Genomic DNA, 27,140 nt, shown 5'->3' on the forward strand with positions numbered 1-27,140 from the left:
GTTTCCACTTCTACCATTCCAATGAAGTTGTCCTTGCTAAGAATGGTAATGGCCTTTTAAATTTTAGACTCTATGAAGACTATTAAATCTTTAACTTAAAGCCAAAACAAAACAAAAAACCTATTTTGCGGTTAGATTTTCTGGCTTTCCCTTTTAAACCTGATAATAAGTCCTCTCTTTAGACAGTCGTTTGATATTGGCTAAACAAGTAGAAACTTTAGGCCTTCAATTCAATCATTTTGTTTTGTTTTGTTTTGTTCATTTGGATTTTGAGTAAGTGAAAATTGTCTGATGTGTGCAAAGTGAAATACTAAGAGAGGTAAGCTTATCAGATGGTAACTAATAAACCATAGCTACAAGTGGTAAAACTTGTGAAAAGATTTGGCTCTGTGACCCTTCCAGGGCAACCTGAATACTGCAATGTGGGCACGCTCACTCTGCCCACTAAAAACACAGGATCCCCACCCACACCAGTCTCTGTCTCTCTCTGTTTTCTGCCTAAAAAAGAATGAGAACTACTACATTTGAGGGACCTGGAACTATGGGGTGAGATCCTATTTTCTTTCCATTGCGGTTATATCCAGCAACTAGGCTTTAGATGGTGGCATAAAATGATGGGATATATTTTCTGTTTAATGACCTCCCTTTCCATCTAGAACTGGGGAGGTGGAAGGCACAATAGATTAGACATTGTGTTTAACCACAAGCTATGTGTAAGCAAGCACTCTTTCTTGTCATTGGGTACAAACCAAAAAGCATGATCTTGTGACTTATACATAGCACTTGGCCACTACAACTGAAACTTCTTTTCCTTCCTGCAGCTGGTGACACCTTTGATTATTTCTTCATTAAAAGTCTCTTCCACTTCAGTTTTGGAAATACCACCCTTCTATTTTCCCTCTTAGTCTTCCCTTTCATTTTTTTCTTTTGTCAGTGAAAGGATCAAAACTCCATGCTCTTTAAATATTGGTGTCATTTATCTCCATGCCTGACTCATTCCTCATGCTGCAGTTTCAATGGTATGGGTCTACTGGTTTCAATAATTTGATTACCGTGCATATTTCTGTTTCTCTCACAGGTAAGTAGGGATATCTTAATCATCTATCAGTTGTCTCCATTTTGTCTCATAGGCATCTCAAACTAAGCTAATTTAACTGGTCTCTATCCTAATCTCATTCTGTGATACCTATCTATATGTGTGTACTACTGCCCATTCAATTGTTCAAGATTAAAACATTCTTGCTTAAAAAAAAAAAATATTGAGTTATTTGAGAAAGAGAGAGGGAGCACTGAGGAGAAGGGCGGCAGGAGAGGGTGAGAGAGCCTTAAGCAGACTCCATGCTGAGCACAGAAGTGGACCTGAGGCTCGATCTCACAACCCTGAGATTACAACCTGAGCTGAAGCCAAGAGTCAGACAGTTAACCAACTGTGCCACCCAGGCACCACAAAAACATTCTTAAAATAATTATTTTCCCTTTCCCTACCCAAAATCTCACCAAGCACAAATCAGTCTTCCTTTTTTCTTTTTTTTCCTTCTTTCTATCCCTGGAATACATTCCCTCCTTTCTAATTTCACTAAACACTACCTCACTATATTTCTCAGCATTGTATTATTTTATGTCTGGAATTGTCACTAAAATGCTACCCTTGTTTCTCCTATCCTACAAATCCACCTAGTTTAGTTTTTCTGAAACAAGAACCTAACAGTGTCCTTTTCATACTTAAAGTTGTGTTATCAACCTACTCTCCAATATCAAACCCAATCTCTTGAGCATAGTGTATGAGCTTTTACTTGTGGTCCCTGCCTACCTTCCCCAGGATTGATTAGTTTAGATAATCATAACTGCTCTAACCTATTTCAATGCCTTTCTCAATACAAGGCTCTTTCTTCCCTACTTATCAAGGTGGGAGTTTCTAGTCTGTGGGAAGCTTTTATTCATGTGGTGTTTCAGGGCCACAAGATCCTTCTGCTTTGTGGCTCCACCATTTCACAGAGTCTCATCATCTTTAGAATCAAGCCAATGAAAGGGAAAGAGCATGATGAAGGCTCACCTACTTCTTAAGAACCTTGGCTTAGAAGTAATAAACTTGTTTCTTCTCACAACTATTGGCTGCAATTCTGCCACACGGCCACATGTTAGCTGAGCACTTATCAGCAACAATTCCATCCCAAGAAAAAGAAAATGCAAATTTTGATGAACAGGTCATTGTCTCTGCATCAACATCAAGAGCTCAACTCCCTAAACTGTCCCCTCTTACAATGTAGCGTACTTAACAACTTGTACTCCTAAAAGACACCATGACCTCACTTTGCATATGTCCCAGCCTTATGCTCATGGCTATCTTCTACTGTTCTTTTAAAATCTAGCTGCAACATCTTTTTGTATAGAAAGCCATTACAGAACTCTTATTTCTGGGTGAATATCCCATTTTCCTGTTATAAGAGCTGCTTGGAAAATCTTGATAGACTCAGTCATATACATTTTTACCTTTAAAATGCCCATTTCTCTTTTCAGTGGGACTGGAAAAATATGAGTATTGATGATCAAACCTGACTCATTTGGAGTGATTCTCAATACAAATAAAAATATTTGTGTTTTTCAATAAAAAATATTGTTAGTAAGGTAACAGAATTTAAGATTTTGTAAACAGCTGTGACCATACATCTGGCAATGTAGTTTGTTAAGGAGGAACTTTGGGCTGTTTTTATCTTTAGTAAGAATCTGTACAAAATGATACAAACGTTTTTTGCTTAGTAACAGATTCATTTCCTTATCTTTCTGGGAAGACACCGGATAGCATTTCCCAACTTGTTTTTCATTTCAGTGTGGCGGTTCAACTAAGTTCTAACCAAGGAAATGTTACCAGAAATGATATGTGTCAATTCTAGGCCTGGCCCATAAAGACTTCCCAGGTACAACCAACTTCTCCTTTCTTCTCTCTGCAGACTCAATATCAAAGCCCAGAAAAATCTCAGAAGCTATATACTAAAGATACCAGTGCTGCCATTAGCCTGGGTCCTTCAGTCAAGCTATAAAGCAGAGGCCCCACTGCACCAAAGGGGAACACTTCCATTTGGTTGGTCCATCATATAAAAAGGAAAAAAGAAAAAAAAAAAGCTTTCTGTTGTGTCATTGAAGTTTGGAGATGAAGGTTGATAGCGCCACCAGCATTCTCCCAAATAGTATGGCCCAATGTTGACAACTAAAGAATTTGTGTTTGGTAATCTAACTGGAAAACTAAAAATCTTTGCCAAGGTTGATATCTCAACACAGAAAGTTTTGTCCTAATGTAAATAAACTTGAAGCACCCAGATGTCAGGACCTTCTCCTGATGCTTCTACTAAATCAGTTGTCCTTGGGACTGCAGGCCTCATGGAGCTAATGTCTATAGCACTTAGTCTAGAAAAGAAAACAGAGCTTAGAGCAATGAGGAGAATTTTAGAAAAAATACATTTAAGATCTTCAGCCATACAATGCTTTTGGCTAAAAATAACCTTAAATAGCTTAAATAAGAAGGCTGAATCACAAAGAGCCACAACCAAGGTGCAAAATTTTAAAATCCTACACACTATCATGAAGAAAAGGACAGCAAGAAAGAAGCTTGCTTATTTTGAGTATGAAACTGGATAGAAAACAAAAATAAATATCCCTGGAGTATCCACCACCACAAGCATTTTCATACTTCATTGGCAGCATAGAATGATGGGGTTTTCTACAGTGTAAACACAAGGATATGCGCAAGGATGATGACTACAGCAAAATTTCTAATTATTAAAAAGGAAATAAATTACACCCAGATGATCAGATCAATGAGACCGTTCTGTACTAGAGGTAAGGAGATTTCTAAGATGCATACTAAAAGAGAAAAAAAAATGCACCAGAGAACACTCTTTGTGAAACAATCTTCTTTATGGAAAGAAACACTATGTACAGGGTATATATACATTTGCGTATATAATGATATTTATTGAGTGCTTACTCCATGGCAGACATCACTCTAAACTTTTTACATATTTTAACTTTAATTTTATGAGATAGATACTACTAATATATACCCTCATTTGACATATTTAAAAAAGAGGCACGGGGATTTTAATTTGCAGTCACAGAGATGAGAAGGGATTCAAACCTAAGTGGCTGGCCTCCTCCTCTTCCCTTTTTACTTCTTTCTCAGTTTCATTTTCTATTCTCTTCCCATCCCACCCCCTCTTCCTTCCTCTCCCGTGTTTCTTCACTGTGGCCAGTGTCATAGTAAGAAAAGAGGAGGGGAGGTGCAGAAGGCACATTGTGCTTGTTCCCTATTCAGCTTTATTGGTTGGAAGATCCTGTGTTACATTCACAAAAAAGATATTTTAAAGAAAAAAAAAAATATCAATGAATCCTTCAGTTCGCTCTAACAAACATTTACGGAGCGTGTTTGCCAGTCCGGGGAGAAAAATTAAACATTCTAAGCACGTCTAGTCAGTTTGACTTTTAGAAGTTGTTAACAGCGTTTGGTGGAGAATGAGGGAGAAGGAGAGGGAAAGATCGAGACAGAATGAGAACGTGCGAGTGACGGAGAAGCAGGGAGACCCAGACGAAGAGAGCTGAAGAGAAACACCACCGTGAAGAAAAACAAACTTGAGCCCGCCTCAGTTGTACTCTGAACCACCACCGCTCTCAAGCCTTGAGAGCGATAGAAATCTAAGGGATGGAGGTTAAAGCCAGAAAAACGGAAGTTTCCGAGAATTTAGTGCCCACGACCTCACCCCGAGGGCGGCCACATCCCTGATGATGACTCTTAAGCTCTAGCTGGCGTCCACGTCCAGTTCGTTGTTGAGCTTCGTTCGCCGCAGAACTAACCTTGAAGTCTCTGTGGGGAACAAGAGAGGAGGCGGGGCAGCCTCGCCCGCAGCCGGCGCCCGCAGCTATCGCGCCCTCCAGCAGGCACGCGGGCGCTCGGGGACCGGGGAGGAACCAGGAAACGAAACCGGGAGAGTTTCTCGGCACCGAGGTCGCTCAGAGGTTCCCGTAGTTTGCCTGGCGGCGGCATCAGCACGGCAACAGCCACAGGTGGGCGCGCACCGAGCGCGGGAGACGCGCGGGCTCCCGGGCAGGGTGCGGGGCGCTGGGGGGGTTGCTGGCGGGCTGCTGGGGGGGTTGCTGGCGGGCTGCTGGCGGGGGCCGGGGCACGAGGGCTAGCGGGTTGGGTTTGTGCCGGCTGGGTGAGTGGCAGTCAGGGTCCCGGAGGCCCCAGGGAACTACCCCGGAAGCAGAAGGGCGACTCGCGTGGGACCCCTCTGGCCCGTCAGATGTTTCCTGCCCAGACTTCCTTGCAGGCTCAGCGCCGGCTTAGTACTCTTCACCTCTCCGCCGCGCTGAGGAACCCGGCAAGAGCCAGAGCTCTGGGTATCCGCCACTTACTGGGAGGGGGAGGGGACGGGTGGAATTAGAAGGGATGATTACTAGACCCTCTCAGCTGTCGTTTAACAGTAAGTATTAATTACGTGTATGGATGGACCCCCCCCCCCCCCCAAAGTGTGCTAGCCACTCTGGAACACCAGATGAATTGTAAAGAAAGCAGTGGTTTGCAGCTTAGAGGCTACAACTTTTAGCTCTGGAGTCCACCTGTCTGATTGAATCCTGCCTCTACTACTTAATTTCTGTGGCCTCAGAATCAGTTTCTTCACCTTCATCCTTGTCTTTGAAATTGTGTAAAGATCCAAAAGGAGTTACAAGCATTGGAGTGTGATATATATTAGTGTAAAGCTTTTGTTGTATCTAGCACTGCCCCAAGTACTCAGTAGGGTTAGCTTTTAATATATTTAATAGTAAAATTCCTGCTTCTCCAAGATTACTATCTGATTTCCATGTGGTTTTATTTATGCAGCTATTCCTGGACGTCCTACAATGGCTACTTCCCAGTTTCAGGAACAGGCAGGCCTTGTTTCTCCTAGTTTAGCAATGTGAGAAACATTAGTACAAGTGTCATTTAGTGGAATAGTCAAGGGATTCATGATTTCCTTTTTTATTGTTGAACTTTCTTAACCGCAGAACTTTCTCTTCATAGCATGTCCTAGAGTATGACTGTGAGGCTTTGAACACTGAATAGACGCAAGGAATGAAGAATAAATGAAAAGGGAAATGAGCAGATTTCTGCAGCTGGATAGAAAAGTGGCATGTAAAAATAAGAGGCTGGATCAGAGACTAAGCACCCTTCACATTTGTAAGGGAGCTGTTCCTTATGACCAAAAGGAGTGAAATAATACTGTACACTCCTTGTTCAGTCAACAAGCACCCGTGAAGTGCCTTGTGCTGTACTAGACAGGCCATCTTCTGGCCTTTGAGAGCACAGAATTCAGGTAGAGAGATATTAAAGGCTATGAACTGTCCCCATACACTTCTCTATCCTAATGTCTGATGACCTCTTCCTCTCTTTTTTCTGTAACCCACAAAGCTTTCATTTCCTTAAATGAGTAAAGTTCCTTCTAGCCACTGGACTTCTACTATTCTCTGTCTATAATGCCTCAGTTTTCCCCAAGCCCCCCACCCATGGCCTGGTTGATTTTAGACTTGCTTTGGCTCTCAGATTCAAAGGAAGTTAGGGACATAGAATTCTGTCACTGTCTTTAGAGCAGTAACATTTTTGCTAAAATAATGCAGAACATATATCCACATCTTGGAACTCAGAAAAATGTTAACTTCTTTGTTCTTAAACAATTAAGAAGCAAATATGAATAAATAATTCAAATCTACTTTATGCCTACTTTATAAGCATAGTAGTCTTAGATCTTCCAAATTAGGGATGCTTCCCTTGGATTCCAGATTGTACATTACTATATTTTAAAGCAATAAGATAGAAATTTCAGGACTCCAAGATATGGGTCAAGGATTTCACTGTAGTATGAGTTATGGAGCCATGACTGATGTCACTTGCATTATTTCTCTTCTCTAATGGAAGAGGTTTATAATTTTCAAATAGTCCAGAGCAGCAGTGGGTCTTATGGTGTCTGATAGAATAATTTTACCATACATACACTTACATAACTATAGTATATGATGCACGAATCTCCTCAGAAGCTCTCATTTAACAGAATTAGGAAGAAGTGTGTAGTAATCAGATTATAATTTGAAGTTATATATTTGTCCTGAGGTGATTAAGATTCCAGTGGTACAATATATATGACTTCCTTAGAAACTTTTATGTCTTTTAGTACAGGATGAATACGGTGTTCTTTTTCTTGGAAGTTTTTCAAGGATTTGTTTCTTAGTAAGAGTAGTGGGGACATTATTTAAAAGTTACTGTGTTAATTAACTAATTAATTAATTCACCCAGGACTCAGCTTAGTCATTTCCAAAACTGAGTGACATTACCTCTTGCTAACAGACCCTTAAGTTTGAAAAAATCAAAAGCAAACAAGAGTGGACAGGGTGACATGATGAGTATCATCCTTATTCCACAAGTTCTTTATTTTACCTGGCACACATACAGCTACAACTTGTCACTTAACATTTTGTATCTGAACTTATGACAAACCATTTTTCATGCTTGAGGTACTGTGTAATTGCAAAAATTCTAAAACCTACAGCATAGTGTGGACCCAGATTTTGTTCTGTAGTAGTTTTGCCATCAGGGACTCATTTTCACAAGTCTGTAGTTTAAGACTCAAAATAATGTAACCAAGTAGGAAAGAAAAGAACAAATACAGACAAATAAGTTCTGCTTTAGAGTCTATTATTTTCCTTTCCTTGGATCTCTGGATAGGAGGTTTTGCCTTATGGGTTAATTGTAATTAGCAGGCAGAAAGGGGATTGGGATTTTAAGTGGAGAGATCAGGGGGAATCAAAGAACTGAAAGATGGAAGTACTGAGTGCATTGTGTTGTAGTATTTATTCTTATTCTTATTATCATTATCATTATTATTATTTTCTGTAGAAATAACCAAACACAAAATTTTGGTTGTATTGTTGTGATGCCACAACTATGACAACCCCTGAAAGTGGGTTCTCTGGCTAAAAGTATATCTTGAAACATAGAACAAAGGGTCAGGCCTTTGCAGATTTACTATTCAAGATGGGCAGAAATTATCCACAGAACTTGGAATCCAGAGATACCTGCAGTAGTGTAATCTGATAGCTAACCTGTCCTGGTGAAGCATGTTTAGAGCCCAACCCTAAGGCTGGGTGCTAGATCACACATTTCTTTTGTGTAGATTCGAAAGCTCCAGTTTTGGAGTTTAACTTGGATGCAATATGAGATCCTAAGATCATAGTGTTTTCCTTTTGGCTTTCTGCCTTATAAGACCCTCTCCCCACGAAGGTTTGTAGAAAATGTTCACCATCCTGGGGTGACCCATAACTTCTTAAGTTGTACTCAGAACTGCATCAGTGGGGAATGGGATCAAGACCAAAGGGTTCAAATGACCATTCTGGTAGACGAGATGAATAGATGAATATCTTATGTGTATGTTTAGTTTCAGAATATTTTGTTTCAACTGTCATATTTGACCTATAAATTTGTAAACAATGTAATAATATCAGGTCTTCTTTTTCAGAACTTTCTAAATCATGGAAAAACAAAGTAAGTAATTTAGGTGTTTACTTTCATTTTATAATGTTAAATCTGTTGTTAGTATGTTCTTTGTCATAATGTTTTATACACTTTCTGAAAAGATAAAATTTGTTTTGTTTTGTTTGTGCTTTGAACCCAGAGTCTAGTTAGTTCATTGTTTTGACATAGAGACAAAGTACACACAGATCCACTACCACGAATTTTTCCTGTAAAAATATTAAAAAAACCTTAGGTAAGCCTAAGGAATTTTAGTCTTACTGGGAAATATGGTATATAATTTACACTATCTTCCATCTAGTTCAGTTTTTGCCTTTTTATGTGCATTTTATATGCATTAACATTATTCAATTCAAATTAACAGATAATAGATTTAATATGTCAGTCTATTGTAATAAAATTTTCTTATATATGCTTGCTCTGTATTTCATAACAGACACATGTGGGCAGGTTTAAATAAATAAAAATCATTATGTTATGGCTTTTTACTATCAAGGAAATTCTAGGGGCACCTGGGTGGCTCAATCAGTTAAACAGCCAACTCTGAATTTCAGCTCAGGTCATGATCTCAGGGTCATGGGATCAAGCCCCACGTGGGGAAAAGTATGAAAAACAAAATCCTGTTTTGTGAGAAGGTTTATATTCTGTTTATTTTTGTTTAGCTACCAAAGAGATATTTATCTTTCACCACAATGTCAACCTTGCTAGATATATTAAAAACTCTGTAGGACTAGAAACCTCAGCTTTCCTTCATGAAGTTTCTTTTCTTCTCTTAATGTTTGCTATATTAATTTAATTTTACTTACAAAAACTCAAAGCTTTTTTTTTTTTAAGATTTTATTTATTCATTTGACAGACAGAGAAGCAAGCAGAGAGAGAGGAGGAAGCAGGCTCCCCGCTGAGCAGAGAGCCAGATGCAGGGCCTCTGGAATCATGACCTGAGCCGAAAGCAGAAGCTTTAACCCACTGAGCCACCCAGGCGCCCCAACTCAAGGCTTTTTAAATGTAAATTGATACAGTATTACACTGCCATATCTGCTGTAGCATTAGGATGCTTTAGATCATTTTAGAAGCATTCTTTTGGCCAAGGTCATAGTCACCTTTTAACTCTTCATCTTCATATATGTAATTGTGTGTGTGTTTAAGTGTGCATAATAGGAATAAAATGTATGTATGTATATATGTGAATATATATAAAAGTAAAAATAAAATTTCTTTATGATAATATGACAGCCCTATGATATCTGTAAGTTAAGTTCCATTTCCCAAATGCAGAAATCCATTCATCAGTCATATTCCCTTTGGTCTACTTGATCTCTTCCCCATTTGCTTGTTTTCCCTTTATATGAATTTCTGCTCCTAGATATGTATATGTATTTACTGTTGTTCAAACAGTGTTACCTATTAAGAGGTGCCAAAATGTGACCTATCATTCAAGAGTAGATCTGTTAGTCACACTTGCAGTGTGTTTTCTTGAGATCTGGTAAGTGTGATCTCACTCAGGTTGGGAGTAGGGGCTGTGGGCAGGGCCTTGAGAGCTAGAGAACTAGGAGGTAGGCCAACCCTTAAAGCCAACAAACTAGGGAATGGTTGGGATGGAAAGACCTGCACTATTTCAGAGATCTATAATAAATTGGGTTATGTCCCACTATTTGTTCAGGGAAAAGCCCTGATGCACGTAGAGGATTCTTTGTTACCTGAATTTGCACAGTCTCCATGGACTCCATTCTACTGAAGTTATTATGAAGCCAATTAAATGGAGAAGGGTGGCTCACAATCCAGCTTTCCTACTGAAACCAAATGAGTTGAGTGGTCTTTGAAGACCTGTGGTAAAGAAGGATATAGGAAATATATCAGATTGAAAGTTCAACTTACTTTTTCTCCTGTATTAATGCCATGCCCTCATCATTTGGTTAGAAACTATTTTGAATTTAGAGTTAGCAAGCCATAATGAAACATGGTATAAGTGTAGTGTCTACTAGACCATAAGTTGCATGAAGACAGGGGCAGTGGGGCGCCTAGGTGGCTCAGTGGGTTAAGGCCTCTGCCTTCGGCTCGGGTCATGATCCCAGGGTCCTGGAATCGAGCCCCACTTCGGGCTCTCTTTTCAGTGGGGAGCCTGCTACCTCCTCTCTCTCTGCCTGCTTTTCTGCCTGCTTGTGATCTCTCTCTGTCAAGTAAATAAATAAAATCTTTAAAAAAAAAAAAAGAGTCAGTATCGCCTCAGAGGTCAACTCAGAGGCCGTACAGGAGGTGTTCAACAAATATTTCTTGTCTGATTGGGGTCACTACTAAATAAGTGACAAGAAAACACAAATATGAAGAATGATTAAAAATACTCAACATAGTTTAATATGTTAGTTTTTTTTAATTCAGTCAGTTATGATTTTCGTAGTCCATAATCAGTCAAATATTAGGAATTTCCTGTGGTTCAACCTTATTGGGGGAGTTGCAGAGTAAGCGTTAAAAGGATATTTAAACATGTATGCATTATTTTACATCTTTAAAAAATAATTCTTGTAGCAGTAATTTAGATATCTTTGAAATCATCCATAATCTTTCCATTACAATCCCTACATCTTTCTTCACTGTCTGCATGTGGTTTTAAAACACTGTTTTCCTACTACTAATGGAATCAAAATATGGAAGTAAACATTCATCAGAGTATTTGAGAACCAGAAATTCAGCCCCAGCAACCCAGCCATCTCATTTTATCAAAAAAGGAATTTGTTTGAAACAGGATTTTACTGCAAATTAAGTCTGATAGCAAGCATAGCTTGTTGTAGTTAAGTGAAGAATTCACTTTATCAATTTTAGTACAGCACAGGATCATATAAATGAAAATTGCCTAAGGACAATATATTTTTCTTTCTGACATATATTTTATTAAAGAAGGTATATGTTTTACCTCTCCCTGAATTGTAGATGGGCAAATGAGGGCTCCTTATCCAGGAATAAATTTACCACCTGGACATCCCCCTGAATATCCTTCAGCAGCATTCCAAGGTAAGACACTTGTTTAAAGAATAAAAACCCCAGGGGCGCCTGAGTGACTCAGTGGGTTAAGCCTCTGCCTTCAGCTCAGGTCATGATCCCAGGGTCCTCGGATTGAGCCCTGCATTGGGCTCTCTGCTCAGCAGGGAGCCTGCCTCCTCCTCTCTCTCTGCCTGCCTCTCTGCCTACTTGTGATCTCTGTCTGTCAAGTAAATAAATAAAATCATAAAAAAAAGAATAACCCCCCATTTTTCAATTACTGATACTCCCCAAAGCATGTATGTATCTATGTGTCTACTTCTGTATGTATATTTTAGTAATGTCTTTTACTAAAAGTGCAATAATAAAATTGGCAGCCTAGTTCTTGATTATTTTGCTTGACTATGTAGTATCATAAATATCATCAAAGTAATTCTTACTTATATAGGATAGTAAAGATATAGAGTCAATAAAAAATAGAGAGGTTACATTTAGCACATAAAGTCTGCACATAAATTAAACCCCAAAATACACATTTAAAGTGAGAGATTTAATTGATTCTTCATTTGTTCTGAAAATTTTCATCATGTGATCATATTTAGGAAATTTATCCTTGGATATTTTTGAGTCAGGTATTAGTTGAGAGTACTTGTGTACAGTGAGAGTCACAGAAAAGAACTTAAAACTGGAAGCTGTAAGTATTAAAAATGCAGCTGCATGGGGATAATTCTCGTTTTCATCTCAGAACATATATGAAAGCTTTGCTTTTGTATGCATCTTGAATCATGCTTTGCACCTAAGAAAAGCAGTTGAATCCTATCACTCCATACTAGGGAGTACATTTTTCCCTTTGAACCAACAAATAGATGACTTCAGGGATTATCAGTTAGACAAATACAGTTATCAAAATTATTGGAACTTTACTAAATGGCAAAGATCATGGTGCACCCAAATTTGCAAGTAGTCTGACTACTACCATCTTGAGAGACCATCCTGGGGATTTAGGACCAAAAGGGATCATGTTTGGGCAGAAGGGTGTATCTATTTTGTTTTCTACTCTGAGCAAATAAATCTGCTTGGGAATTAAATGGCCTGGTTAATTGTCTAGCCAGAAATTTCCCAGCAGGGCTTGGATCTCATCCAGATGTTTGCAGTTTTAAGAATGGGAGCTAGAAAATCTCTAAGATATAGTTCTCAAGAGTGCCTGCACTTAAGTTGTACATGGAAGTTCTTAAAAACACTCTACCAGTGAACTATCCCAGGAAAATTAAAGCAGAAGCTCAGGTAGTGGGACCCAGGGTTAGTAATTTCTTTAATTCCCCAGGTAATTCTAATATGCAGCCAGGGCTGAGAACCACTGCTCTAAATTCTTATATGGCGATTGTTAAGAATTATTAACAAGCTGCAGTATGTATCCAAGGTACTTGGAGAATGATTTAATCCACCCCACAGCTAATTAAAAGTAGGTGATACATAATTAAATTCAGTTATAATCAGACAAGAGTTTGTAAGAAAAATAGCTTAACTTTATTTCTCAAGTCCTAAGGCCACATATAGTGCCGGTCTTTTTTTTTTTTTTTTTTTCCCTATAGTGCCGGTCTTAATATGATAATGATGCTAACAGTAGCGATGGTTTAAAATTGAGAGCTCACTGTGTGTAATGTGGAGTAACTCATTTGATTCTCAACCTTATAAGGTTGTTATTAATCACCCTCCTTATGCAGGTGGGGGAAAGATATAGAGAGGCTGTCTGAGGCTTCAAGTTCTGGCTTTTATACTTCATAGTTGTGCAGTGATTCAAACCAGTTGTTAAACCTCTAAGACTCAGTTCTTCTCTATAAACTGGGTCTAATATTCACCAATTCAGTTTTGTTTGGAGATTGAATGAAAGTATATGTAAAACACCTGGTACAAAGATTTACAAATAGTAAGTGATTTAATATTAGTTGACTATTATACTAATAATATATTAAATCAATTGGGCTTCATACAAATGAAAATATTACCCAAATTTCAGGTAATTCTGTATGCTTAATTCATTGATTTGGGAAATAATCAGCTATTCTCTCCAAGAGTCTCAAGAAGATTGAAATAATGCTAATAATGTAACCTATTAACTCATGTATCCCCATTTGGTTTGCCTGTGGTCTGATCTTTGCATTGTAGCCAGTGATCTTTAAAAATGCTTATCTGTTCATATTATGGACTGTATTCAATATGTACATCATTGGCTTGTTGCTTTTTTTAAATTAACATTTAATGTATTATTAGCCCCAGGGTACAGGTCTGTGAATCATCAGGCCTACACACTTCACACACTCACCATAGCACATATCATCCCCAATGTCCATAACCCAACAACCTTCTCCCTCCCCCGCCCCAATCCTCAGTTTGTTTTGTGAGATTAAGAGTCTCTTATGGTTTATCTCCTGCACATTGCCTTTCAAATTCCTCATATATGCAAGCTGGTGCTTGTTGCTTTTATGATAGAAGCCAAAATGCTTAATTTGGTTCACTAGACCTGAGGGGCTCCCCTGTCTTCTCTTTGACTGTCTCTTAAGCCTGACTCTCTGCTATTCAAACCAACATGCCTTTTTACAGATGTGTTACTATCCCAGGGCTTCTCTGTGAAACCTTTTTCCCTGTGCCCCTGATCACTCAACTCCTTTGTATCCTTTAGATCTCAGCTGAAAGGCAGTCCTCAGGGAAGATGTCCCAACTCCTTCCTCTTCTCTCTCCCCATCCCAACACTTTGTTTTGGCGTATATAGTTGTAAAAAACTGGTCCCTTCTTTCAAGGAGCTTGCCTTCGACTCTCGTTAATCAATTGATCATACTAGTCTTACGGATATCTAGAGTAAAGGATAATATAAGGATAATATAAGATTAAGTAAATAATATAAATAAAATAAGTAATATATATGTATAATAATATATAATAATATAAATAATATAAGTAAAGGATACTTTAAGTAAAGTAAAGGATAATATAAGATAAAGGATAATATAAGATTATATTAAGTAAAGGATAATAAAGTAAAGGATAAGATAAGTAAAGGATAAGATAAGTAAAAGATAATATAAGATTATATTCCCCTTAGGCAATGAGGACAGGGATTTCATCTGCATTTCTCATTTTTAAATCCCCGTGCTCAGCATTCCTAAAAACTTTGTAAGATATAAATCAGATTATGGAATTCTCTTGTCTGTTTAAAATCCTCAAAGTCCTGTCAGTCACACTTGGAATAAAATCGAAACTTCTTATGAATGGGTTTTCTAGATGAACTGCTCCTACTTCTTCACTGACAACATATTCTATTCTTCCTCTTCTTTATGATGTTTCTCTCTTTCTCAAACATGCCAAAATCATTCTTAAATTCTAAGATTTTTACGTTTGGTTTTCCTTCCTCTTGAACCTTTCTCACCAGGTCTTTATACAAAGCTTTTCCTTTCTCATATTCTAGATCTCAACTGACCTTTTTTTTTTCCCCTCCTATCTAAAATAACTAGTTGATACCTTTCTCTCTCCACCATGCATTTTCTCTATGAGTTCCATCTGAAATCTTTTAAAAATAATTTATTTTTGTTTTCCCAAAAGTTGCCTATAATCATCCTGAGGATGGGTTACCTTGTTGATAGCTGTGTCCTCTGATTCTAGAACAAAGCCAGTCACATTGTAGAACATTGGTAAATATTTATTTATTCTAAGAAGGAATAAACTATAAAAACTATATTTAAAAAGTATGAATATGATGGGGCGCCTGGGTGGCTCAGTGGGTTAAGCCGCTGCCTTCGGCTCAGGTCATGATCTCAGGGTCCTGGGATCGAGTCCTGCATCGGGCTCTCTGCTCAGCAGGGAGCCTGCTTCCTCCTCTCTCTCTCTCTGCCTGCCTCTCCGTCTACTTGTGATTTCTCTCTGTCAAATAAATAAATAAAATCTTTAAAAAAATTTATAAAAAAAAAGTATGAATATGAAATTTAGTCTCTCTTCTAAATATTTTTGTAATGGTGTATTTTGCTATCAGTGATTTTTTAAAAGTATTTATAAATTGCCTGTTGTAGCTTTTTACCTTCCTTGGTTCTCAAATTGTATTTTTTAGAGTGCTGAGAGCAGTAAGTTTTGAAATCTAAATTTGTAACCTATCATAATGGATTTTTTTTTTCATGTAGGAGGTCTTAGGATAGGAATGTAATGTGAGTTTAAAGTTCAGGCCAATTGTTAACCCAGATAAGCACCTGGACAATACTGGAAATAACAACATGTTTTTACCTCTATACCAGAGTATCTCAACAGCAGCACTATAATATTTTGGGATTTACAATTCTTTATTTTCAGGGTACTGTTCTGGTATTTCAGGAAATATTTAGCATCATCACTGGCCTCTGTCTACCAGATGCCACTATCACCCTGTGTTCCAGCCGAAACAACCAAAAATGTCTCCAGACTTTGCCAGATATTCCCTGAGGGGGCAAAACCACCCGTAGTTCTTTACATAAGGGAGGTACTGTCTCCTACAACTCCAGAACTCATATTTCTATAAAGTCCTTTGGTTTTAGTAATGCTAACTCAAAGCCTTTATTTTGGGCCTTTGACGCAATGCCATCTCTCTTTTCTATTAAGGCATTCCAGAATCTTTTTGTAGGTGACTCTAGATCGTTGTTAATTTTCCTCACTTTCTTAGGTTTCAAGACTATTTTCAACTGAGTTTTGAACAGTGATAAGGCTTGGGCCAACTCTATTCACAGTCCTGAGCCCTATGGGAGGGGATATGAAACCACAAATATCTCATTGAAAAATTGATAGAAGATAAAAATATAAACTTTAAGCTTCATAGAAACAGGATTTCTGGGCTGAAATTTCAGTTGAGTAATCCCAAAAGAATTCATGTTTCATTTTCTGTGCAGTTATAAATTATTTCATCTGTTTATATTTCAGGACCTCCAGAGCACACTGGCTACCCTACCCCCCAGCCTGGCTACCCTGGTCCCCAGCCTGGCTACCCTGGCCCCCAACCTGGCTACCCTGGCCCCCAGCCTGGCTATCCTGGCCCCCAGGCTGGCTACTCAATTCCACCAGCTGGTTATTCAGGTGCTGGTCCGGTAGGCTTTCCTGTCCAACACCAGCCTGTGTACAGTCAGCCAGGTGGACCTGCAGGGATACCATGGATGCCAGCACCACCACCTCCAATAGATTGTCCACCTGGATTGGAATATTTAAGTCAGGTAATTTCAAATAAATGAAACACTCATAAAAAATAAAACTGTACCTATAGTTTACTTAATGAAATTAAGAAATGACTAATTCACAGAAGTCTGAAATGGTAAAACATTTTATACTAACAAGTTACGATACTTCTTCCAAGTGAAGTTTGCTTTTAAAGCAAAGTGCAAATGTCTTAAAAATTGTGTTTTCTTTGATTTTTTACTATAATCTGTGATAATGGCCAATAACAAACCTTTATTAAGCACTATTTCCACGTTTTTAAGTATAACACATGTAATGACTTACTTAATCCTTTTAGAAGCTTTATGAAATATAGGTGCTATAATTATCATCATTTTACAGAAGAGGAAACTGAAGTCCAGAGAAATTGTATAATTGACTCGGAGCCAAAACACTAAGGAAGTGGGAATGGCTTCTTACTTCTGGAACCTTGGTGCTGGATCTCAGTATCTTTAATCTCAGCACCAAGTAACTTTCTGGAAGGTGAAAATAAACATTAAACTAAATTTGGTGTTGAGTGTCAATAAGTGAAACCAACAACAAAGGATTAATATTTTGTGTACAACATGATATACTTTTTATTATAAGTAATAAAACTGTATTTTATGATGCTTTGTTCTTTGGAAGATCCAATTTTATTAATGCCACCAGTAAGAAAAAAAAAATCCTGGATTTTAGTGTACCGCATGTTACCATATCCTAGCAATGAGGATTAGTATGAGGGTTATTATTTGCCCAGTGTTGGAAATCTGGTAGGTAGAGCAGGAATATGAAATTTTATGTCTCTGATCAATAAACAAATAAATATATTCCTGTGGTAACCAACCAGTTTTCAGCAAATGAATTGGCTCTCTTGTACTCCATGTACTAATTTCCCACAGTGCACTCGGGCAGCATGTATTGTAAGAACTTTTAGTAGTTCATACATTCTCTGACAAATACCTTGAACAGATTCTTTTTAAAATCAAGGCTTTACAGAATATATAGAGGAAGTTATTACCTGCTCCAAAAGATGGTATCAAGCACACTTCGAAAAAAAATTTTTTTAGATCCAGAAATAAGCTTTTCAAATAAGCTTTTCAAATAGAGTCTTCATATTTCCTAAGTCTTTTCAAGAAGGAAATTTTTTTAAAAAATTGTTAGAGGGATTCTAGTGTGAGTCGATTTTATTTGACCTGAATTTGCCCACATTAATAGTGAACACATTCAGTAGATTGTTTTTCAGTTAAAGATAATATTAACTTTAATTTTATACTTTTTTAAGTATGAAAGTTTAGAAGTTAGATATTCTATTACTAAATACGGATAAATACTGATAATTGATTATATACATTCCTTAAAATATAAAAGCACTAACATTAATTTGGTTGGTGTAAAAAGCATGGCAATATACTTATAGCTTAATTGTTTGTTTTTGCTATAATAGATAGATCAGATACTGGTTCATCAGCAAGTTGAGCTTCTGGAAGGTATGTATTCATTGTATTGATATTTCTAGAATGAGATGTTTATACAGATAAGGGCATATCAGCAACCACAAATGTAACACTTTCACTGATGTGGAAAAGTTAAATCTGGTTATTTATAAATGTCGCCATGATAATGAAATTATAGTAATTATCAGTAGCTCATTTCTAGTAAAATACTATTACTCTGAGCATCTGTCCTCATGTTACAGACCCTGACTTAGAAGGAAACTGATCAAAACTTACTTTTATCCCACTTCTCTCTAGAAGTGACTTCAGCTGTTTTCTTCCCAGCCTATGATGATCTTGATATTGACACAGAACCAAATGCACTAGTTCAGTTACCTTAGTACATTTAAAAAGCAAGTAAACTTCTTCAATTTGGATGAGTATGTTTTGGAGTTCATATGAGCCCTGTAAAACCTTTGTTGTGTGAGCTATGGGTTGTCACCTTGGGTACAGAGTTAATGCAGTGTTGGAGGATGCTGGTCAGCAGGCCTGGAGGCCTACTTTCTTAGAATAGCGCTATGGTAATCATAGAGTTATTTTGTTTTATTCTTATTTTTTTTGAGTAACTAGAAGGTAACTTAGAAATTGTGTAAAACCATTGACCTCATTTTACAGATAAACCAGCTGAAGAATTTTGAGATTAAACTACTTAATGAAACACTTAGATAATAGAGTCCATGTTATGCATCAGTTTAATTTTTTTCTCACAAAACATGTGACTGTCAGATGTTGAGGTCAAGGGTGGTTCTTTTAAAGAAAGAGCCCAAAGCCTGTTTGAGCCAGAGCAAAGGTATACAGGGAGGTCATGGTGATAGAATTTATGAAGAACATCTCTACCTGACTAAAAGTCAGATAGACATTAGGGAGTGTTTTTTGTCCCATATTTATCTTTTAATCATTCATTATTTTGGTGGCTCTGACATCCCATGACACACATTAACAGGGACTATAGACTAGTGGGACCATTAATTGTTCCTTTCTGGCTCTAAGCAAGGAGACATTTGCAATGTGTGGTTTAGTATGGGAACTGAATTGGTAAGCTATCAAATGGGCATCAGCATTTAGCATACCTCTGCCTCCCTGTGCAGAGATAGCCCCCTCTAGAGTACAGAGCTTACTTAGGATGCCAGTGGTCTAGATAGCCTATGAGTTGCAGCCTTGGTTGCTAAGGACCTCTTCCCATTGTCTAGTACCCATCTCCCATTTCTGAACAACTACTGCTGAGTTAAACAAGGGTGCTCTGGGTCTAATGCGATGTTCTAATTCATCTTCCATTTTCAGCTTCCCTTTCTATGTGTATGCATTAAGAATAAGCCTTCTCATTACCTTCCCTCACAGAATGCAAAAATATAAACCATGAATATTATATATAAAAAATTGATTTGATAGAATATTTCATAGAGTATAAACATAGCAACCATCCTACATTCTCCTACATAACTGAATATATGGAAATTATACCAAGCAAGTGGATATTTTCTCCATACACCCAGCACAACTAAGACCATCTACAGCATCGCACCACCCCTCAGCAGCAGTCTGACTTTCTGACATGAGTCTACAGAATTAGAAAGATATATGAGTTGTTTTGTTTTCCATGTCTCACATAGGGACTCTTAATTTCTCTATGCCTTAAAACCTTTTCCTTCTTCTTTCCCTTTCCCATTTATCCTCTATCTAGATCATCTTTAAACACCTTTTCTTTTCTTTCTCCCTGGGTTACTTGAAGTATTGTCTAAAAATGGCATAAATGCACATTATAGTATCTTAGGATTGATTCAATATTCTTTTAGCATAATGGTCATAATGATTCCCCTTTTATGTTTGTAGTTTTAACAGGTTTTGAAACTAATAACAAATATGAAATTAAGAACAGCTTTGGACAGAGGATTTACTTTGCAGCAGAGGATACGGATTTCTGTACCCGAAATTGCTGTGGGGCTTCTAGGCCATTTACCATGAGAATTCTTGATAATATGGGCCGAGAAGTTATAACTCTGGAGAGACCACTAAAGTGTGACAGCTGTTGTTTCCCTTGCTGCCTTCAGGAGGTCAGTGAGCAATTACCAGGGTCATTTGTAAAGTAGTTCAGCAAGATTTTTTACCCTTTCATTGGATTATGTAATCAAATGAGATTTAAAGGAAGATTGGTCCATAAGCTCTTAGTGTATACTTGAGAGTAAATTGTCCAAGAAAGGCAGTGAAAAACAATGAACAGTTAGCCCCATGGCCATGAGTAGTGTGTCTCATGGGGTTGAGATCAGAAATCTCAGAGACAGGATTTCTTGATCTTCATGGAGAGCTGAGAAGGTAGGGCACCTTGGTCAAATCCATTACCTACAATGAACATGAAGAGCCTGGCCAAAGCCAGAACAGTGATACCATAGAGAATATCCTAGAATATCTTATATGTGTTCATCTCATAGTGTGGGCCAACCTCACAGAAGGGACTGCTCTGAAAAATTTCAATGCCTGGTTTTTTTTTATATATCTATAAAAATTGTGAATGTATTTGAGCCCTCATAAGATGTATACAGTAGTTATGAATACCTTTAACTCCATAAAGACCAGGTATCCATTTTATTTACTTGGCAGCCCACTAATACAGAATGTGGATCTCAGAGGAGATGCTGGGGCACAGAGAGTTTAAAGGGAAGTTGATTTTTGCATATATTTCCATTGGCCTGAAACCAGCCCTGTTGGGCCCACTCAGTCATTCCAGAGAGGGAGCTGTGCAAGCATGACAGACACAGTTACAAACACATGAATATTTGAAATCTAATACTGTACATATTTTAAAAAGATAACTGAAGTTGTTCATGCTGAATTATTTATTTTCCATATCATTTAGGTTATATATAGTAATATTCATCAAGGAATATCTGAGAAAAACTAAGAGTTTCATAGAATGTGCTCTATAATATAAAGCGTATATTAACATATAATGCACTATTGTAAAAAAGACCACACTAAGGCACTTTCAAGGTCACCTAGCTAAGTAGCAGAGCCAAGGTTCCAGGCTTCATTTTCTTTCCATTTTGGCACCACTGCTACTTATATTTAGAAATTGCCCCACTGTTCTGAGCTGTGTTCCTACATCTAAACACTGTTTTTTAAAAAGTTTAAGAAAAGAGTTCCTTAACAATTTAGACATTTTTATAAATATGGAGAATAAAAAATGTACAAAGGCGAGTGGAGCAAAGCTTAAGAGTGGAAACGATGCATGCAACCTGCCCAAGTTTTTACCTCATTTTTCTTTTTTGAGGTTGGGAATCTGATGCAAGTTAATTCACCTCTCTGTGCCTCAGTTACTTTCTCTATAATATAGATAATAGTACCAACCTTGTAGGGATGTGTTAAAAATTAAGTAGTGCTTAAAACAGTGTCTTACACTTCAAAAGTATTCAGTAAATGAGTGATTACTAGACATTATAATTATTATGATTTATATATATTCTTTTGCTTTTGTAGATAGCAATCTATGCTCCTCCCGGTGTACCTATAGGTTATGTTATTCAGAACTGGCATCCGTGCCTGCCCAGGTTTACAATTCAAAATGAGAGGAGAGAGGATGTACTAAAAATTACTGGTCCATGTGTTGTATGCAGCTGTTGTGCAGATGTTGATTTTGAGGTAAGAGATGTGATAATGTTTACATGTCTTGATTTCCTCATAAAGGGTAATATAATTTGGGAGGATATTACAAATAAAATAGATGTGTGTGTCCTGTTATTTCAAGAAGAAGACAGTGTGCTTATATATTTAACTTTGGTCAGAAAGGTGGTTAATACTGTGATCAGGCATCAGTGTTGATTATACTAAATGGAAAAAAAAAAGCAGAGCTTTGTAGTCAAATAAACAAATAGATATAAGCAAAACATCCAACATTTGAACATGGTGGTGTCTATATGGATGCTCTGTATATTATCCATTTAAAATAAAATGTGAACCTTCATCATCTAAGTCTGATTGCCAAAGCATATGAACCCTTCCCTAATCTGAAATACAGGCTGCCAGTGCTCTAGATCCTCTTCAGAAGTTCTGACATCTTTGAGTTCCTACAAAAAGCTCGCTAATGCAAAGAGAGTTTTAAGAAAGATAGTAGAACATATACTTCCCAGTTATGCCTCTCTTTATCCTTGTGTTAAATTGATCACTGTAGGGGTGCCTGGGTGGCTCAGTGGGTTAAAGCCTCTGCCTCTGGCTCAGGTCATGATCCCAGGATCCTGGGATCGAGCCCCACATCAGGCTCTCTGCTTGGCGGGGAGCCCGCTTCCCCCTCTCTCTCTCTGCCTGCCTCTCTGCCTATATGTGATCTCTGTTTGTCAAATAAATAAATAAAATGTTTTTTTAAAAAATCTGATCACTGTATGCCATAATTTATCTGTGTATTTACGACATGAAGAGGTTTCATTACAACAACTTTTCCATAGATGGCCTAGTCTTGTAGCCCAAATTATTTATTGCAAATATTTAAAAATAGGGAGATTTTATAACTTAATATTAATCCCATGATTCTCTTGGAAAAATCACAAAATATGTTAAGCTGGGCCAACATTTCTACAAAAAGGGGCAAAAATCTAAATCTGAGCAGGGCTGCCTTATAAGGTGTATGCAGTCTGACACTGTCCGCTGACTTCCTACAGTTTTCCACTCTCCAGCTCCATTCTTTATATTATCTTCCTGGCTTCTCTAATCATATGATTTTCAAGTCCTTTGTTAGACCCTGGTTGTATAAAAATGACTTCTTCCCCTCAGTAACTTCAGAGTCAAATGAGAGAGACAGGCACTTCTAAGAAAACACGTGATATAATAGAGACTTTATAAAGACTCTTACAAAGGCATATACATAGTATAAGGAGGGAATTGAGGGGATATATGCTAAGCATGTATAAAGACCTTATAGTTTTTGTATAATAATAGTTCTCTATGTAGGGGTTATCATTCCTATGAAAGAGCCAGAAGACTGAGAAGTAATTGTTCTTTCAGGGAATATTAATAGAATTTTTGCTGACATAGACTTTATTTATAGAAAATAAGTGAAAATACTGGTGCAATAAGTGAAATTGGATTGTGGAACTTTTATATTTAATGCTAAGGAATTTAGAAATCTCCCAGCATCCCTTTTCAGTGGATGCCTTAAAGCATCCATTATATGTAATGAATTAACTAGTCTCCTGTGCATCTAGAATGGTTCTAACTAGGTAACATCTTTGAGAGAATTGAGAACGTAGTCCCTTGAATCATTTTCTGTAGGCTAGGTATAATGAAAAGTTTGAAAGCAGGAATTATTAGTAAGGAGCCACAGTGGAATGTGGACTCCATCTTAGTATTAATGGTATGGAAACAGAGTAGAGAAGAGATAATGGCCTGAACACAGCAGGAGCAGGAGCCATTCTAAAGGGAGAACTAATTCAGAGACATTTCATAAGTATACCAAATGGAACTGATTCATGGCTTTGATGTCAGCTGAGCATGAAAGAAAATTTGGAGATGTAGCTGATTCATGTTGTTCTAATAGCTGATGTTTAAGAAGCTCAGTGAGGGCATCTGGGTGGCTCAGTTGGTTAAGCATCCAACTCTTGATTTGGCCTCAGGTCATGATCTCAGGGTTGTGAGACTGACAGATGGAGCCTGAGGATGGAGCCTGCTTAAGATTCTCTCTCTCCATCTTCCTTTGCCACCACCTGCCCACCCCCAATCTTTCAATCCCGCTCTCTCTCTCTCAAAAAAAAAAAAAAAAAAAAAGGAAAAAACAAAGCAGCAGTTGAATGGATAATGATGCCATTAGCCAGGTTAACGATCTTGGAGAAGAAATAGTTAATTTGTGAGAACCTCATAATTTGTATTTCAGTTATGTTGGATTTTCGGTATGTAGGAAAAAAGTTTGGGATGTTTTCAGCATATAGATGGTAGTTGAAGCCATGAGATTCTCCGAAGGGCGAGTAGAAGAAAGACAAGCACACTTTTTATCCCATGGAGGCAATAAGGGAATTTGTTTCCTTCCAAGAGTTTTGGTAGATGGGGAAAAAACCCATGAAACTGCTAATACATTATAAGCCCCTCTATGTATCTGAAGTGAATTCATACCACTCTTATGGATGAGGAACATCATAACATAGAAATTGATCCTGAGTGGTGATATGGATGACATAACTAAATGCAAAAGCACACTAGAAGGAGATTGCCAAAGACTGATGACCAAAACACTCTGTTCCTATAGAAAAAGCTGATATTCACATGAAAAGATAAAAAATTACATAATGTTCTAAGAATGAATTCACCACCAACAAACTGCATATAATAGTCTGCAATCAATTATATAAGAAATATCTAAATAAACATTAAAGAGGCTAAAGAAGAAACAAAAAAGGTCATAAGGAGAAAATGAGACTATTATTTAAAAAAAAAAAAGGACAGGAGGATCTGAAAACAAACCAAATAGAAATTCCAGAAATAAGGAACACTCATTGATGAAATCTCATTTGGAGGGTGGAGCTGAAACCCCACATTGGGATGAGCTGAAAATTAGATACAGGTGAAGAGGGAAATAATGAACTGGATGATCTATATGAGGAAAGTAAATGGGAGAATAGGAAAAGATAAATTTGAAAGGACCAAAAATATTTAAAGGAATGTGAAAACAAAATAAACTACTCTTGCATGTGCCAAAGAGGAGTCACAGAAACAGAGAATGTGCCAAGATAATATTCAAAGGGATAAATGAATAAAAATCATGCAGACTTGATGCCATGGTTTCTCAGACTCAAAAAGTACAAGGAGTTCTGAGTAAGAAGAAGGAATGACACCCAGATACAACTTGAACTGCAAACTTCAATCTAAAAAGGAAATCTAAAATCAGCTAGTGGGAGGGGAAAGTTTATCTCTAATATGTAATTCCCTGACTGATGGGAATTATGAACAATTTACCCTAAGTTTACTGGCTACTTTTGTTTGTGGTCTTTGAATTGCATATTCATATCCATTGTCTGTATTTTTATTAGATTGTTTACTTTTATCTTGTCAATTTATAAATGTAATTTGTATGTAAATATAATTTGTATGTTGAAGATATCAACACTTAGATATTACATATTACATATATGACATATATAACACATACATATTACATATCACATAATATGTAATATATGAATATTACATATATGAAGATATCAACACTTATGACACTTTGTGACACATATTTATGTATGTGTATGTATGTGTGTGTGTGTGTATACACACACACATATATATATATCATATATAGGCACATATATTTAATATCTTGCCATTCTCCTGTCTTGATTATGAAGTTATCTCCAACTTTATATTTTATTTACTCATTTTTTAATCTTTTTTATATTTAAATCTTTAACTTACCAGGAATTTTACTTATAGAAGATAGGATCAAACATCTTTTTCCTTCAGATGGCTAGACAGCTGTGTCATCACAATTTAAGTGAAGTATTCATTCCTTAATGAATTGAAATACTATACATTAAATTCCCATAAATGGGGTGCCTGGGTGGCTCAGTGTGTTAAAGCCTCTGTCTTTGGCTCAGGTCATGATCCCAATGTCCTGGGATCGAGCCCTGCATCAGGCTCTCTGCTCAGCAGGGAGCCTGCTTCTTCCTCTCTCTCTCTCTGCCTGCCTCCCCCCTACTTGAGATCTCTGTCAAATAAATAAATAAATAAATAAATAAATTCCTATAAATGATGGGATCTATTTTAGATTTTCATTTCATTGATCTAATTATCTGTTCTTACAACAGTGCCTTATGATTCAATTATGGCAACTTAATTATGTATTCTATATTAAGTCATAGCCAAAGAGCCACTTATTATTCTTCTTTATTGTGTTTTTTGCTGCTATCAGATTTTTCCTTTCCTGTGAGTATCAAGGCAATTTTTCAGAAGTTGGAATCCTATTAGTATTGTATTAAATCTGTATACCATTTTTTAAAATTACCATTTTTATGAGGCTAAACCTGTCTCATCCCAGAAGTGTTAGGTCTTTTTATTCATTCATATCTAATTTTATATTCTTCATAAGATCATATGGGTTTCTTTATATAGAACTTCTTTTTTTGTTAAAAATTTCCTAAGTAATTTAGAGGCATTTTCACTATTAAGAAGGAATAGAGATATATTAGGTACTTATTCTTATTGAAAAAGGCTATTTGTTTACCTTCTATCCAGTCTTCTGTCTGGACTAAGTATTTAACTGAAGAAACATTTTTGCTTATTTATACTTAATTTTTCTATTTAAAAATTATAGAGCAAAGTGAAATCATTTTAACTCTTCTCATGTTTATTTACCAATTAGCTCATTTTCTTTTCTAGTCTATTCTAGCAGCAGAACTGAATAGTAATGCCAATTGTGAGAATACCTACCAAGTTGATGACTTCAATTGAAATAGCAGCAATGTTTCACAATTTAGAAAGACATTGGCTGTTGTTTTTCATGTTGTTTTTCTAGTCCTGTTTTACCGAGAGCAGGAATTAGCAAAAAAAAATAATAATAATTTTTAAGATGAGATAGAAAACATTTTAGACTTTATGGGCCATATGGTCATTGTATGCAACTCTTCAAGTCTGTCACTATAGCATGAAGATAGTTACAGACAATATATAAATACAGCATATAACTGTGTCCTAATATGACTTTTTTACAAAAAAGCGGGTAGGCTAGATTTGGCCCACTGATCATTGTTTGCTGACCCTTGTTGTAGAGTTTTATTAAGAATTGATACCTAACTGTCTAAAAGCAGGGTATCACAATTGTCATGAGAATAGACTCTGGAACAGAGTGTCTGGGTTTGAAATCCTTCTCACAACTTCTTATCTGTGTGAACTTAGACAAATTATTTAAACTTTTCTTGCCTCAGTTTTTCTATATGAAAACTGTGTTTAAT

The 27,140-nt window shown here is 37.0% G+C and overlaps 1 protein-coding gene across 1 annotated transcript in view; it reads left to right on the plus strand.

Moving 5' to 3' along the window:
- The first annotated feature begins 4,882 nt into the window (after window positions 1–4,882).
- Window positions 4,883–27,140, plus strand: part of PLSCR1 (phospholipid scramblase 1) — a 28,971-nt gene continuing 6,713 nt past the window's right edge. The window contains exons 1-7 of the mRNA XM_059163840.1: window positions 4,883–5,055; window positions 8,538–8,563; window positions 11,477–11,557; window positions 16,460–16,746; window positions 18,174–18,216; window positions 20,053–20,273; window positions 21,694–21,855. Of these exons, the coding sequence (XP_059019823.1) occupies window positions 8,551–8,563; window positions 11,477–11,557; window positions 16,460–16,746; window positions 18,174–18,216; window positions 20,053–20,273; window positions 21,694–21,855 (807 nt within the window). The 5' untranslated portion in view covers window positions 4,883–5,055; window positions 8,538–8,550. The remainder of the gene's footprint in view (window positions 5,056–8,537; window positions 8,564–11,476; window positions 11,558–16,459; window positions 16,747–18,173; window positions 18,217–20,052; window positions 20,274–21,693; window positions 21,856–27,140) is intronic.

This window comes from Mustela lutreola, chromosome 2, assembly GCF_030435805.1.
Source record: "Mustela lutreola isolate mMusLut2 chromosome 2, mMusLut2.pri, whole genome shotgun sequence".
NCBI lineage: Eukaryota > Metazoa > Chordata > Mammalia > Carnivora > Mustelidae > Mustela > Mustela lutreola.